This window comes from Gekko japonicus, unplaced genomic scaffold (assembly GCF_001447785.1).
Source record: "Gekko japonicus isolate JY-2015 unplaced genomic scaffold, Gekko_japonicus_V1.1 scaffold635, whole genome shotgun sequence".
NCBI classification, from domain to species: Eukaryota; Metazoa; Chordata; class Lepidosauria; order Squamata; family Gekkonidae; genus Gekko; species Gekko japonicus.
In genome coordinates, this window is record NW_015161422.1 from 727645 (window position 1) to 744977 (window position 17333).

Consider the following 17333-nt stretch of genomic DNA (forward strand, 5'->3'; position numbering starts at 1 on the left):
TTGTATATTTTAAAATAAAAACGTGCATGTAATATTTATTCATGTTTTGCGGCTCTCAGACAGCTGACATTTATTCTATGTGGCTCTTACACTGAGCAGGTTTGGCGATCCCCGCCATAGAGTCTGTCCTCCAAAGCAGCCATTTTCTTCAACTGAACTGATCTCTATTGCTTGGAGATAATTATAATAGTGTGAGATCTCCAGACCCCACCTGGAGGTTGGCAACCCTAGCTGACCCAGATGTTTTCTGCAAATATGTATAATCCATCCCCAGTGGATTCCCCCCCCCCAAAAAAAGTAGATGGAAGCAGGGAGTGAAATGAAATGGAGAAATGATGAAGCGGGGGAAGGGCACTTGACACCTTCTCTGCCTACTACTTTTCTGCTTTGAACTACACCTCTCCAGTCACCCTTTTTCAGGAAGATATCTCTGCATTTGGTACCCTGGAAAAAGTAACTTGTAAGACATTTTAGAAAAGAGAAAAAATGGGTAGAAAAAAATTCCCTCTGACATTCGAATCCTATTCTTGGAGCTGCCTTCCCCAGGTGAAAAGTGTATCTTTGCAGCGGCAGTCAGTCCCTTAGCTTTTGCTTTTTCAGGATAGTGTTTCACACATTGGTGGATACTACACTATTATTCTGCTATAGAACTCATTAGCAGCTGAACAGTCTTGTCCACACAGGAAAATCCAATTGCAAATGATTGCTATAGCACAATGTCCAATGACATGAGGATAAATTTTCCTAAAGAACATACATATCGGGACTTGCCTTATCTACATAATTAGCAGCTTCCACCAATTTATTCTTGGTTGCTTGAAGATCATGATTATTCTTCTGAAACTAAAAAAGAAGAAGTGAAGGGGAAGCAATTCAGAATCATTCTGTGAAAGATCGCTGCTATTCCTAAACATGTCAAGTTCACGTGGGATTCTGGTATAGCTCTTTTGTAATGCTCAGCTAGGGAGCTCTCCAATGTTATTAATCATCTGAGTTTGAAACAGAGATTTTCCTGTATCACATGACAGTTTGTGAATGCTTTTGTTCTAACAATAACATATAACAAATCTCTTTCCTTCCAGCCCATGAGGAAAATAAATGCTGAATTGTTTAAATAAATCATAACACAGAATAAACGATTGAAAATACATGGACATATATTGTTGCAGTCAGAGGAGAAAAAAATCACTCAGCAACAGACAAGCCAATGAGTTCAGAGCTCCAACAACCAATGGGAGATATAGGCCAGGAAACAATTCAGCTAAGAACTGACAGCTGAGATTTTGACAGCTGAAAATTGGGAGTTGGAGTTTGGTGAAAGGGTTAGTATAACCGGAGAGTGGGATAAGGAAAGCATGGGGATCAGATTATTCATTTAGTTCCCACATGCTGTGCTAGAAGACAGAGTTTGGGAGGGTGCTGTGTACATTTGCAAGAGTTTTGATCAATAATGTAACACAGTGCAGGAGCCTGCCTGAAAAGGTACTTTTCCTAAGCATGAATGATTTAAAAACTGAAATCCCTTAATCTCTGTGTTACCTGTGACTATTTCTCTCCACTTAGGTTATTTATTTTCAATAAACTTCATTCTTGTTAAGATTTTAAAAAGAAAATAACCCATCTTGTATCTGTCCAGTTTACCTCATCCCTCCATTATCGGCCACACAGGCTTGGGTGGATTTTATATTCAAGGCACAAAATTCTGTCCAAGAATCATATTCTGGCTGGGATGCCTGGTGCAATGAGGAAAATGGGAAAGTAATAAAACCTGGAGTGGTGACTGGTGAAGTGACATTTATTGAAAGGACTCATCCTAGTCTAGGGTTGGCAGATCTCCCAGAGTGGTGGTGGGAGACGTCCCACCAGCAACCCCTGCTACCCACCACCGCTCTGTCAGCTAGCGGAGAAAAATGAAGAAGAAGAAAAATCACCACTGGTGCTCTAGGATTATGTCTTTTCCAGGAAAATCTGGGAGTGATGTTCTGCCTCTTTAGGAATAGCTGGAAACTCTTATGTTTTATCATAGAATTCCCAGAAATTCCTAGAGAATCATGATATTTTTCTGGGTTTTCCAGAAGCGATGTAACACAGTCATGCTGATGTTACCCCCGTGTCCCTGTCCAGACTCCCACTAATTGCCAGCCACTGACTGGGAACCCTACACCAATCACATCCTTTTGACACATAAAACCTGTGGTATTTTTCAGTCAAACTGGAAAAAATGAAGTTTCCCATTTTCTGTGGGGTCCCCAAATCAATTTGTTTTATTCATTTAGCCAGTTAAAGATGTATGGCAAGCAAACACAGGAAAACTGTATTCTCTGCTTTTTTCTTACAGCTTCTCAGTGCCCAGGAACAGAAAAAATATGTTACCCCTCTAGGTTCACTCAGCATACACTACAGCCAATGGTCCAGCAGGAGCTGCGCAGCTTTAACAGCACTAGTTGGCTCATTCACTATGTCATAACAAAATAATCAGAAATTGTCAGGTACGATATTGAATGCCTTATGCCTGGAGGAATCAACAGGCTATAGCATCTGAATCCTGAGTTTGTGTGGATGGTGTTGATTATGGTACAAATATGTACTTCATGTCCATTGCAAAATCATAAGTGGGAAAACAGCAGTCATGCAGAGATCCAGTAAGAGGATCAAGTTACCCCCTGAGAAATTATAGGAGCTGCAATCACTTCTTTTCAGAAAAGCATGCCAGGAAAAAATGTCGTTAAAATAAAAGATGCATGAATGACCTAATGCTCCTGGGAACAGTTAACGAGACATGGACCCTACCCAAGCCAACCAGCTCCAGGTCATTGATTAAAAACAGACTCCATGCATTTGCTGACAGGATGTTTCTATATCCTTGTCAGTTGCTTCCACGGTTGACCTGAAATAAATGATTGGTCTCCTCCACTTTCCCCCTTTTACTATTCACTTCAGTGAGCCCTATAGCTGAAATGGGAGTTATGACTGCTGGTCTAGTGGAGGACCATTGCCAGTTTGGATTTAGGGGGGAAATGTAGCCTTACATATTATTACCACCATTGGTATCTGAACTGTCTACCCCAAGTTTGATTCTGAACTGGTATAAAGAATACATTTCTTTCTTACCTCGGCATAATCAGCAACTAGAAGGAGCTCCACGTATTTCATAGATTGTTCATCATCCCTCTTCACCTGTGTCAGAAGTATAGAAATGTGTGTGCCCACCTGTATCAGAAAACTCTTTAAAATGCACTTCCTTAAATTGAAATAATTGGTGCAACTAGAAACTGCATAAATGGGAGTTCGGCAGCGCCCAATTACCAGTGCATATCAAACTGTGTGAGCAGCTTTCCATAATAAGCATCAACGGGGGATTATATTGTTTTCTAGGAATTGTGCTTATACAGACAATTCATTGTGCATGTACCTTCTTTATGCCAGTTTCAGTCTCACTCATCTTGTTGATCATTTGAATTTTGATTCCGTTATCAACCCATTATGAGTCCTCCCCAAATAAGTACAAATGCTCACTTTTAAATGTCAGCTCTTACCTTTTGAATTGTCACATGTTCCAATTTCAAATTATACTTTAAGTTTCCCTTATCCTAAAACCATAAGGAAATGTTTGCAACCTTCATAATTTAAGCGGAAGGCACGATTTACTAACTATCAGTTCTCGATCTTATGGGGTTAGAAGGCAGCTTATTTTTAAAAATCTGAAAGATATGTGTCTTTCTCTCCTAGTGCAGTCCTGTGCAGGGTTATGCCAGTCTAAGTATATGCCAGTCTGCTGAAATCAATGAGCTCAGAGTTTGATAGAACTGCTTTGGTTTCAAAAGAAAATCAACACAATTGACAAATGCCAGACATGTAGCTGATATAGCAGAAACAATAAGGAGTCTTGTGGTATATCAAAATATTAACAGCTTTATTGTGGCATGGCCTTTGTGACATTACAGTGCTAGTTCATGGAAGTTCATGCCATAATAAATTGGTTAGTCTTTAAGGTGTCACAAGGGAGAGCAGTGTTAGTTTGCTGCAGAAAACTAAATAGGGATCTTGTAGCACCACAAAGACTAAATGGCCTAAGCTTTCATAAATCGAGCTCACTTTATTAAGAGTGAACGCTTGTTTGGTAGAAACTCCTTTTGGTTTGTTTATTTGTTTTTCAGAATAAATGCATTGAAAAGGGGTTTGTCGTAGCTTTGAAGTTCAGACTGTAAACTGGAACTATAGTCTGCAGTTCAGTCCATGGCTCAGTCCTGAATACAACCAGGGGCTTAGAGTGAACCTAGATATGATATGTAAGGGATTTGTTTCACTGGAATGTACAGCATTATTTTTGAATTTTGAAGCAACTCTGGTGTGAGCTCATGTAAATTTGGTCAGGGAAACAAGGCTGTGTGTGTGTGCGCGCACGTGGAACTCTCTCATACTGAGTTGGCAATCTAAAGGTAAAGGCTTCCCTTGCTCAAAAGCCAGTCAAATCTGCCTCTAGGGGGCGGTGCTCATCCCCGTTTCTAAGCCAAAGAGCCAGCACTGTCCAAAGATGTTTCCATGGTCATGTGGCTGGCATGACTAAACTGCCACAGGAATTCTTATTTTTCTAAACTCTTACATCTTAGAGAATGTAATGGAAAAATTAAGAAGTACTCACTCTATGATACTTTGAATCGACATGGCCTGTCAGTTCAGTGAGCCAATCCATGGCCTTTGACCCTGAATGCTTGGATCCACAGGTACCCTCGGGAAACTTGAAATGTTCAGACCTGTAGATTAAGTGTTGCTCCTGTCTATGAGGAAGTGGTTCCAAGATATAGCTAAGGTTGTTGCTCAGTACTATAAGGCCACTGAAAAACAAAGCCAATAAAATGAAACTTGTGAAAAGCTTATATTTGTTCCTGTTGATCTGAGATTCTACTTTAGTTATCTGACTGCTAAGCGATAATCATTTAGCCCCATGTATGTTGTGCTGGTTTAACTGCACTGCATGCTAATGCACAAGAAGAGACACAATTGTTTTTCTATCTTGTTTCAGACCATATAGTATAAGATTTCAGAAATGACCCAAATCTTGTTTAAACATTGGTTCTCTGCACTCCATGACTACCCATGACTCTTTAAGCCACACATGGAGCCTCCTGTCGTCTAACATCCTCAAAATACAACATCCTCATTGAGAAGTATATCAGCTACACTTTAAAAGCTTTAATTTCCTGTAACATGGTCAGGCCCCAGAAGGTAGCTGATTGCAACCTTAAAAACTCTGATCCAAATCCTGTCTCAACTCCTGATTGGGGCTTCATGGCAAAGGAAAACCAAACCAAACCAAACCACAAACTTCCTTACTGGTTAATAACTTCAGGCCAGATGCTGGCTGAACAGGAGTGGGATGGAGTCTGGAGAAACTTAAATACAAAAATATTCAACTAGCTGTCAGTGGAGGGTGCCGTTCCCCAAGGAAAGATTGGACTGTGCTATCATGGTGCTGCTGGTGTGTCTGGACAGAGGTCATGTTAAAGTTCTTTCAGAGGAGGGGAATGACTAGATCATGATCAGATGGAATGACTGTGAAAGGGTTGAGATCTCCATCCTCAGCCAACTATGCCCTTCAAGTCATGGGAATTATTGTCTTGTGATCCCCTTCCAGGGAATTTTGGTTTTCTAATACTGAGAGATTATAACCCTAGAGTCAAATTCAAAAAACAAAGAACAGCAGATATGGCCTGTTTTGAGATTAATCCTTTGAAGGCTTTTACCTGACAAAGGATTACAAAAGATGTATAGACACAGACCTCTGGCCAGTCACTGTCTCTTAGCATAACTCGCTTCACAGGGGTGTCATGAGGATCTAACTGAGGGGGAAAGAACTATGTATATTGTAATTTATTGAAATAGCTTACTTGAATCACCACATTCACTCCCTATGTTAAGCTTTGAGCCGGACGAAGGCTCCTCAGAACGGACTCACTATTGGTCGCTCCGTAACAGCGACCAATCAGAACTGTGCCAATTCCTGAGAGGGAAAGACTCTCATTGGTTGTTGTCTACGCAACCTCATTGTTTGTAAATTGTAAATAGGCATGGCTACATTAGCCCGGGAATGTTTAAAAGGAGCCTGGCTCCCAATGTTAATCTGTTCTGGTTATGACTGAATTCAAGCGCTTGTTCGTATCTTTAATAAAGCTGATCACTTTGGTTGAAATCACTCTCCGGGTCTTTGTTAGCGGCGATCTAACATATATCACCTGGAGTTTGATGGAAGGACGGATTAAAAAGTAACTATTCAAACTGTGTTCTGGGAACCTAGATAACACAGACCTGTTCAGATACTTATCGCTGGCTCCCCAATGAGAAGAAGAGAAGAAGAAGAGATTGGATTTATACCCCGCCCTTCACTACCCAAAGGAGTCTCAGAGCAGCTTACAAACTCCTTTCCCTTCCCCTCCCCACAACAGACACCCTGTGAGGTAGGTGGGGCTGAGAGAACTCATGACAGGAACTGCTCTTTTTCAAGAACAGCTGTGCCAAAGTTATGGCTTGCCCAAGGTCATCCAGCCAGGTGCAAGTGGAGGAGTGGGGAATCAAACCCGGTTCTCCCAGATTAGAGTCCGCGCACTTAACCACTACACCAAAGTGGTAATGACAAACATCTCTATGCACAGATGATTCCATCTCAAAATGCACAGGAATTTTAGATGGTGTTTTTAAACTGAATGTGTTGTCGATTACATTGAGCTCAGACCAAAACTATAGCAAAGAGACATTGTGCTAGATGTGCAAGAAATTACGTAAGAGAGATGCTTGAAGCACAGCAGGGCTTTCAGGAAATTGGGAAACATTTATTGCAGCAAAAGGAAGACTTTGAAATGTTTCATGAACATATTGGCTCATACTGCAAATGCTGAGGTGTTTATATCTCTCATGTTCTTGTTTGTGTTGGATGCTGCCAGGGGGCCAGATACAAATATTTTTAATAGTATTAATAAATCTTAAGGTATTGATCGGATGTTGAAGGTGTGTGAAGCCTCAATATAACCTTCACAACTAGATTGATTAACAGACGTCAAAGGCTATTGGTAAATGCTAACCACTTGCACCATTGTTACTGAAATCTGAGACCTCATGTCCTTGTCTGTGGTCAGCTATAATTCCAACATACAATTTGTAATTTTGCCTTAAGATAAAGTTGAGGCTGTTCTTTAGGTTATGAAACTACCATTTCAGTTACCAATTTAATTCAACACAGTAGTCATCACATCAGTAAATAGTAAAAACGGATTGTTTCTATTAAGGGTCCTGCACTATTTCTTTCTCATATGTCTCATATTTAAAAAATGAAATTCTTTCAAGCTCAGTACTAACATAGACTAGCATTAGTGCTGAGCTTGAAAGAATTTCATTGCGCGTGTGCCCATATACAGCTACAGCCAGGGCTTTTTTTGGTAGAAAAAGCCCAGCAGAAACTCATTAGCATATTAGGCCACACCCCTGACAGTACAGCTCATTAGCACATTAGGCCACACCCCCATGCCTTCCCTTGGCTTGCCCGGGCAAGCGGGCCCTTGAACAAGCCAGAGAAGGCACAGGGAGGCATTTAAATGCCTCCCCGATCCTTCCAGGGGGGGCCTGGCCCACCCGCCTCGAAGTTGCCGGGGGGATCGCTCGAAGTTGCCAGGAGGGGGGGCTGTAGTGGGTGTGGCCAACTCTGAAGCCAGCCGGAACTCTGTTCCTGTTCATTCCTGCCCAAAAACAGCCCTGGCTACAGGGAAAAAAGATATTTAGGAACTGTGCAAATTTTGTTCCCTTCCCCAGATAACAATGTATTTCCAGATTTTGTGCTCAGTTTTTAAGATGGGGATTATGATTATGAATATTCACATTTTATAACTTATTAAAAACACAATTCTAAGTCTGGGAGACTTCTTGGAAGTTTGATTTTTAAAATTTAATTTGTTACTATGTTTTATTGCTGATTTTATTGTGAGACACTTTGGACCCCATTTTGGGGAAGGGAAACAGTTTACAAATGGTCTCAAGTATATAATTAAAATGTGATTCCCCCCCCAAGAAAATGTACAGTATTGTCTTGTGTGCCACTTGTTTTTATTGATATTGTCTTCTCTGGCCTGACAGATGGATCTAGTAGAAACTAAAGTAGCAGTCACCCAAAGATCTATTTCCCATAGACCTAAGAATGGGTATATATTGCATAGTTTAATGCATTTTTTTATGCAGGAGGGTTGAAAACATTTTCTCAGAGGAGCTTTTTATGAGTACATCAGACAGAGGAAGAAGGAGGTTGCTGTGGGACTAGAGAGATACACCCTTCCCTCCTTCTGCTCTCCACCACCCAGAAAATTCAACAAGGAAGTAAAGACATGTGCCTGTTTAGTCTCCATATATTTCCAATAATCTTAAAAGGATTTAAAATAACATGATGCACATTAGCTAGCTGGGGAGGGGGGGACTGAACTACAAGTGTAAAGAGAGCTTTTTTGGACTCTGTAGCCAAGATTCAGGAACAGGAGGGATGAAAGTAGGTCAGGCTGCACCTGCAATGCTTCCTATTTTGTGTGGGTTGCATCTTCTGTCAGCCATAAGTGGCCAAGGTTTACTTTGTTTACACCACCAGACTGTTTGTTTACATTGAAATGACTTGAGGTTGTTGAGGGATTAAAAAAAATTGGCACAAATTGTTTCCTGACTGGACCACAGCCCAGCAATTGAGCTTACAAATGGCTTTGAATGAAGGTGACTGAAAGAAAAACACATCCTGTTTATACAGAAGTATCTTTAATTAATCATTTTTGGAAATCAGATCCCCACATGGAATAAATTTGTGCAAATCTGAACTATAGTGTCATGGCTGAGTAGGATGTTGTAGCAAGATAGATGACAGATGACAGATGATAGATAGATGATAGATAGATGATAGATAGATAGATAGATAGATAGATAGATAGATAGATAGATAGATAGATAGAATAAGATGGCTGAGTAGGATGTTGTAGAAGGATAGGGAGGGGGGCAGGCTGGCTGGCTTCAGTATATGATGAGCACTATATGATCTGCAGTATGTGATGAGCATTACTTCCTAAGAATTAGGGCTGCCAGTCCCCTTTTGGGGGTGGGGGAACCCCTGCTTTCATGGGCTCTTGTCCACTGCCACCCAGCTGGCTGGCGGGGTGGGGAATCCCACCACCAACTACACAATGACATTACCCAGAAGTGGCGTCATCACAACGGGGACATAGGGGGGCAATGCTCTGATTTGTGGTCAAAACTCTATGCTTTGAAGCCAAATTTATCAGAGTTTTGCCAAAAAAACAGAGCGTCACCTCCAATGTGATGTCACTTCCAGGTGTTGTCATCATGTTGGGGCCTGCACTTCTCGTTTTAGCGGAAGTTGCCCAACATCACTTTTGGTCTCCTGGAAGGAAGGAGCCCCCGCTGGCCAGGTAAGTGGACCCACTATGAAGATTAAAGTAGTTATGCAAATAATCTGCTAAAAAGTGTATAAGGTGTACTTCACTTTCCAGGGGGTAGCCATGTTAGTCTCTTGCGGGAAAAACAAGCAGGAGCTTGTGGCACTTTAAAACTAACACTACTTCATTCCAGCATAAGCTTTCTTGGACTAAAGCCCAGTTCTTTGGAAGCAATGACTATGGCTGCTAGACCTCTCACTATGGAGGGAGGTCTCCCACTGGCAGCCATCTGTTCCCTCTGCCACGTGGAGTGCTGGTGGGAGGAAAAATAAAAATAAAGAATAGAGACATCACTGATGTCACTAGGTCACTTCTGTAGAAAACCCAGAAGTGACTTAGTATAGCTCTAGGAACTGGTAGAAACTCTAGAGTTTCCACTGATTCCTAAAGCTATACTAAGTCATTTCTGGTTTTTCTGGTGATTCCTAGAGTTACCCTTATGTCACTTTCAGGTTTTCCCCAGAAGTGACATAGTGATATTGTATGCCCATGTCCCCTCCCCCAACACTTCTGCCAGTTGCCAGCTTGGCAACCCTAGAATGAGTGCATCCTCACTTTGCTACTATTTTACATAAGAGATATTTTTAAAAATAAAAGTCTCAAGGGCCCATAAACAAAGGAAGTACAGGGTGAACAGCAATCATGTAAAATGAAGAAAAAGACAGAGATGACTCACTAGTTATGCTAAGTTAGCCAACTCCTGTAATGGGTGGGGAAACCTCGTTTTCCTAAGACAGCTAACATGTATAGTCTTACTATATACGTCATTGGTACCTTTCGATTTGTCTCAGCTTAGAGAACATAGTCTCTGAAAGCGCACATTCATGGAGGAGGAGGAGAAGAAAAAAATTATTATGGCATCTAGGCAGAATAATCCAAACACTTCAGCAAGGGGCACCAAAGTAAGATATTACAAAATATACAGTATAGAAATATAAAATACATATAACAGATTCACTAAAAGACACACACAAAAAAGAGATTTGCAATTTTACAAATTAAGCTGTTCCTTTCAAATGTAACAGCATGCCACCCAAAATTTAGCCACAATCTTCATCAGATAACAGTTTATTACAGCAATCCGAGTCTGTCTGCCCAGGCTTCTCTTTAATAAGAGGTTGAATTAATCTATCTCGAACCTCATTGTACCACTTACAGCTAAACATCATATGTTAAATAGTTTCTATCTCCCCAGACTCACATTTACAAAGTCTCTATACAAGGGGAACACTTCTATATCTGCCCTCAAGCACCACAGAGGGGAGATCATCACATCTAGCTAGTGTGAAGGCTTTCCTATATTTATTTATATCAAGGTGTGTTAGATATGCCATCAGGACCAAACAATATCTAATTTGATTCAGCACTCTAAATTTAGGATACCTATCAAGATCTGCTTGTCGCTCTATATCCATTATTCTCTGTTTGAGAGCTAACTTAGCCTGATCCCAGCTCCTATCTAGAATCGCCGGGGGGTTGGGGGAGAACCCAAGTAGTTGTAGTTTATTTTGCACTGTTTTCAACCATTTGGATGGAAAATTATCTGATAGTATCAAATGAACTAATCCCTCAAGTTGAAAATTCATTTTAAGCCAGCAATGGAGTGAGGCCAAAGTAATTTTGGCTTCTATCCTCAAAGTACCGGCTTCTAATCTTATTAATGTATTCGGCACATCTCAGGACCTGAAGGATCACTTTAAGAAATTTGGTTTGAACCCTCTCAAGGGGAGCAAAACTGGAAGAAGAGGGGATGACTAAAGTGCCATAGAGTATTTGTACGACCGCCTTTGCCTGAAAAAGGTTTTGGGCAGCTGGAACGAAAAGAGCCCCTTTTGTATGATAAAACTTAAGGATGTTATTGGCAATTCTTTCACCTTGCATCACCACATACTGTATGTGGCATTCATGGAAATGATGGCTAGTAGCTATCGTGGCTAATAAACAGGCCTATTCTCCCTGAGCCTATCTTCTCATTTGAAAAGCCACAGCAGCTTCTGGTCTTTATCCTATCTTGTGATGGTTAACTGTAAGAACATAATTATGTCCACATGAAGCCAGAAACACATGTAATTTGACATCTAATTTGAGTTTGTTTTCTGTATGTGAGAGAGATTAGACTTTACCGTAAACCACTGCATGCGCTGAGTGCCACACTGGAATCTTCCATCCCTCTCACTACACCATGGTAAAAGCAATGATTCTGGGGAGGCAAATTGGAGACTGTCAAGGGAAGATGTTGTTCTGTCAACTCATTGTGCTTGCCCCTTCTTTTAAAACATGTTCTGACTCTCTCTCACACACACACACATACACACACTGGATGAGAGGTGGGTAAGATACTGCATCCCCTTTAAACTCGGTTTTGATTAAAATTCCTGATAATTTATATCTGGCAGTGCACTGTCAGTTTTCTCAGAAGCATATCACTAGGAAGGAGACATTTAAGGCTCTTTTCCTCTGGACATTTTCCACTGCCATGAGCAGCACTGAAAAGCAGGGGGAGGAACTATGATTCAGTGGTTGAACAGCTGCTTTGTATGCAGAAAAAAGTCCCAGGTTAAATCTTTGCAGTCTCCAGTTAAAAGGATAAGATAGCAGGTGACATCAAAGACATCTACCAGAGACCCTAGAGAGCCACAGCAAATCAGAATATGCAATATTGACCTTAATAGGCCAGTGGTCTGACTAAGTATAAAACAACTTTATGTGTTCAAGTAACCTATACTATATTACTTCAAAGGATCCCTTTTGAAGACACTGAGGTATAGAATTAGATTAACAGCAGTTCATATCCTGCAATTTCATAGTCAAAGGAAACATAAAGGATGAATAAAGTCCAATCAGCCAATGTTGGATCAGGCCTATGGCCCAGCCAGTCCAACACTGTCACACAGTGGCCAAAAATACCAGGTGTCAAGGTCCACCAATGGGGCCAAGACACTAGAAGCCCTCCCACTCTTGCCTCTCCCAAGCACCAAGAATACAGTGATTCACTTGCCCCAGACTAAGAGTTACTATCTATACTTGGACCTCTGTTCCGTATGTTTATCTAATTCCCACTTGAAGTTGTCCATGCCTGTAGCCGCCTCCACCTCCTGTGGCAGTGAATCATACTGCTGAGCTGAATGTGATCAAGAGCAAGTGTGTTGAAGACTCCTGAAGACCTTAACAAAATTAGCGTGACACCTGAGCTACTGAATATTCATGACTCTGGGAGTACTGTCAGTTTTCAGACCTTTAAAACTCAGGGAGCACACAATAATGCTGTATGAGTTTCCATCATTATTAATGGCAAGAAATAAGCTTTTAAGACCTTAGCTGACAATAAAATCCCATCATAATAATCTTACTTAGAAAACTTTATGCTGAAAGGAAGTGAAGAGGAAGCAATGCCAAGAAGGATGAGCTCATAGTATTTAACTGTTATTTTGAAATCATAATTAGCAGTGTCATTTTGGGTTGCAGTCTCAGCCAAGTGCCAGCCAGTTAAAGTATTTCCAACCCGTAATTCACAAGGAAAATTTCTCTGGACATAAGCCAGCTGACATAACATAACATAGCTCTGCAAAGGGTTGTAACAGGCATGCAGAGACATTGCAATGTATATCCACATTTGGAAGCTTCGTCAATAAAGACTTGGCTTGAAGAAATTATGGTGGGAGATAATAAGATTGTAGTGGGTGACTTTGGTTTTACTACTGAAGAATGAGACAACATCCTGCATAGAAACTGGCAAGGAAATGACTGTCTTCAGTAAAGAATCAAGGAGACATTGACAGAGAATGGGTCACACTGGGATATTATTCACCAAACAGAAAAGCTAAGCCCTGTCATGTTCAATGTATGTGAACATAAGAAAAGCCTTGATGGATCAGACCAATGGTCTATCTAGTCCAGCATTCTCTTTTACACAGTGGCCAACCAGTTGCCCTGGAGGCCGAGCAAACAGAGCATAGCAGCCAAGGCCTTTAACAGAGGTGGAATGGGAAGCCATCATTTCATGGACAGTCTAGCCATCACAGCTAGAAGACATTGATGGGCCTATGCTCCAATAAACAACCACCTGGAATACGATATCTGCATTTTTCATTAAAGAACAATTACTTGTTGAATCAGTCTAGCCACAGGATACTTTTTGTGGTTTACAAGGCCTGAATATCAGAGTCACAGTTGGTTGTTTTTTTTTAAAAAAAATGAAATACATACAGGATGACAAACGTCTTCGCTATTGGCAAAAGAAGGAAAGTGGGGGAAAGCTGTTCAAAGTGGTCTGGTATCTATTTCTTCTATGAAAAGTAGCAGTTTCCTTTCTTGGTGCCAATTGCACACTCTGCTAAATTAGGAAAGAACAATCTTTTGTGTATGTACAACAGAGTCACTTTCCAAAGGCTCAGATAGTATTGAACACAGAGAGTGTGTCTGCATGTTGAAAATGAAATATTGATGTCCCAAGATCACCCTGAAGATTTTTTTTGATAACACACAAACTTAAATTACGTCAATTAATTCATTTCAAAGAGGCTATCAAACTAAGATTTAATGGTATAAATAACTATGCATGGCAGTGGACTACCAGTTAAGAGAAGGAATATGGAAAGCACTCTTTCACACATTATTATGTGTCTGACACACCGAACAGACCATTTATGTATAGCATCAGTAAACTAGTAGTTTAGGGTTCAGGAGAGTGCATTGCTGCCATCCTAGCTTTATATGTGAATGTGGTTTAAGTGCATCTATACATGATACAGACCACATGGTATGTTTACATAGGCAAGCTTTACCTATGACTGCCACACTCAACATTCTTTCAGAAAGAGATGGGGGAAATCCATTTTGGTCAGCTGTTCCATCTCAGTTATTTATATAAGTTCTACTTGGAACATGCCACTAGCTTGCAAAATAGCAAGGCAAAGATATAGTCTATTATTGACTCAAACAGAAAAAATGATGGTGAGAATCCTGTGAGAGGATGTGGTGCCAACAACAGCCCTTTTCAGTCATGACACTTTTGGCCCTCAGACCATATATACAGTAAGATCTTGCTATTTGCAGTTCTCCTCAGGGATGTAGTTACAATTTTGTGTGAATATTTTGTAGCTCTGGTACACTTGATACCCAGCAGGGCAAGCATTTGTGTGTACTGAAGCTGGAACATACATGTATTGCCCTAGTCACACAAAACAGTTACCCCATGTATCTGGGAGTTCACAGGTAGCACAATCTTCTTTATGTGCAGTCTGAGCACCAACATTACGATAAGAGTTAATAGCCTTTGTAGACTGAAGAGCTGGGTTGCAGTATGTAGGACCACTATGACCTTTGATCTGTTGCAGAAAATTCTCTTTTCCTAAATACCATTGTCATTTTCCTGAACAATAAAGAAGACACTAAAATGGGGGGGGTGGACCTGTTTGCCAAGAGAAAAGAAAAACATATGTTATCAAACTAACCAGTGGGGAAACTTTTCCACCAAAGGATTTAAATGCTAATCAACTTAACCAGCTGAGACAATGTAAAGAACATAATGTCCACAACCATACAACAAATTTAAAGTTATAGAAATTTAAGTCTGAATATTAGAATATAACAACAAGAAGAAAAAGAACTCCACTGGCTAAGTGGAGAGCTGCAGAGATAATATCTAGGAACCTGATACTGGACAAGGATCCTTTCCTCAGAGGAGAAGGAGACAAAAACCTAACAAACCATAATTCAAAAAAGGTTTTAAAATCATATTAATCATACAATGATAGTAACTATTTAAATGACATTCATGTGACCACGATATGAGTAATCATGCAGTTTCCAATTTTTAATCCACATATGGCAGCTAAAATCCCCCTTTGAGTTTTGTGGTGTTAAAAACAGGTATGATTCACATGGGTGCTAAAGTCCAAGTGTGGGTGAAGTGTGAATATCTGGGTCTAAAGTGTGATCAGTTTGAATTTGGAAGTGGTGGAAATAGAATGAAATTATCTGTTCTCATTTTTAGCTGGAAACCCATTCCAACGCAGCAATGTAACTGGAGGGTGGGCAGCAGCTTGCTTTTCATGGTCCGGTTGTGTGTATCCCCAGGAAGCACAAGGAAACATAGGGATGACAGGCAACAACTCACTATTGGACTTGCCAAGGGAGCTGCAGTTCTCACTTCCTCACACTCCAACTCACTTCAGCCCCAGTTCCCTCTGGACTGCCCATTTAAGTGCCCTTTTGAGCATGTACTGTGGATGGACTTGCCTATTGCATGGGCTCAGTGCTCTCACTAGCTCTCCCCTCTGGTCCAGAGTATGCTTCTTCATCCATAAAGGCAATCCCCATGACAACAACCCTCAGCCTAGGCCAGACCTGGGAAACTGGCCTTCCCTTCCACTTCCCTTCTATACCCATTCTCAGAACTTCAGCCATGTCTCTGCTGGTTTGTTCTGCCAGGAGTCTGCCCAGGTACCCAGGCGGTCCCTCTACAACCAAGTTCTTCCATGATCTAACTTTTGCTGAGATTTGGGCAGGTTGCACTTACTCAAAATGACTACACTTCAGTTTGCAGCCTGGAAAGGTTTGCACAAGGGAACCAGCTGTATTAAGCAGTGCTTCTGCCTTGGCGTAATATGCTACAATTATATTGTGACTTGTGTTATTGCAGAAGCTTGAATAAAAATTTGCTGCAATTGTGCAAAATTGCCATGGTAAGATGTATAATACTTACTTGGAACAGGACATACAATCACCTCTCACAGTCTCACCAGGACATAAACCTAGAAGCACCTTCTCGCATTCTTGCAGACATTCATGTGGGGGCCATTGGGCATTTGAACCAGGTCTAAGGCATCAGTTCTATGTATACTTACCTGGGAATAAGTCCTATTGAATTCAGTGGGATTTATATCTGAGTTGACCTGCTTCAGATTACATTATAGGTACAACCCTAAGCAGGTTTAACTTGGAAACCCAAGGGGGCTACATTGAAATACTTACTGTGTGGTTAAAGGGGATGGTGTGGGGGGTTCCACTCTTCGTATAATGAGTTTCAGTATAGCTCGGTGCAAAGAGCTCCCTGCCGAAAATGAGAAAAACAACAATAACATAAAGATAGAATTATATTTCGCACATTATCTGAACTATCCACCTGTCTGAATAATATCTTGCTGCCACATCTATCCAATGGCTTATCCTAATATTTAGCAAAGGAAATATAAACAGTTCTGGTTAACTTGTGTGAGATTTGGGTTAAGTTTGTTTAAAGCTGTGTCTGCAAAGGTGTGTTTTTAATTGATTGCACACTGTAGTGCTGAAATAAAGTACAATAGGTAACATGACACTTAAACAAATGCAGTGTTAGATGGGCTTTCTGAGGTGAGAGCAAAGGGGCTGACATTCAGTGTTAAGAGGCCTTTGGGACTTTGATATGACTCAAGAGAAGGAAAGATGTCTCAATCCTTACCCTCTCCATAATTTATAAACATATATCCTGCCTCCACTGTCATCCTTTCTAACGTTAAAAAGCCAAGACATGCACTGGATGGTCTTGGTTAAGCTACTAAGTCTTGGCCTAATGGATTTTATAACACGAATGATGTAAGAATTGAAAAACATTTTGTACACAGCGTGTGCGCTGAAGAGACCATTAAAGATGACTAATGCCATCACGACAGTTATTTCGTTGCTGCATTCCCGCAAAACCCATTTGCTTCTTTCTGTTCATCATCACTCCTACAAGTCATTCATAGTCTTGCATCTGCAGACCACAGCAAACCACAAACACTACAGACACAAGTACAAATGCACTTCATGAGAAAGTAGGCCCTGTTATCTCCTGTACCATCATGGGCTGGAGTCCCATGAAGCTGCAAAAAACAAACT

General features: G+C 40.8%; 1 protein-coding gene across 1 annotated transcript in view; it reads right to left on the reverse strand.

Moving 5' to 3' along the window:
• ADAM19 (ADAM metallopeptidase domain 19) overlaps positions 1-17117 on the reverse strand; it is a 50111-nt gene extending 32994 nt beyond the window's left edge. The window contains exons 1-6 of the mRNA XM_015428325.1: positions 16915-17117; positions 16449-16527; positions 11597-11673; positions 4643-4835; positions 3112-3177; positions 772-843 (exon numbers count right to left, since the gene is read on the reverse strand). Coding sequence (XP_015283811.1) covers positions 772-843; positions 3112-3177; positions 4643-4835; positions 11597-11673; positions 16449-16527; positions 16915-17117 — 690 coding nt within the window. The remainder of the gene's footprint in view (positions 1-771; positions 844-3111; positions 3178-4642; positions 4836-11596; positions 11674-16448; positions 16528-16914) is intronic.
• Between the last annotated feature and the right edge of the window lie 216 nt (positions 17118-17333).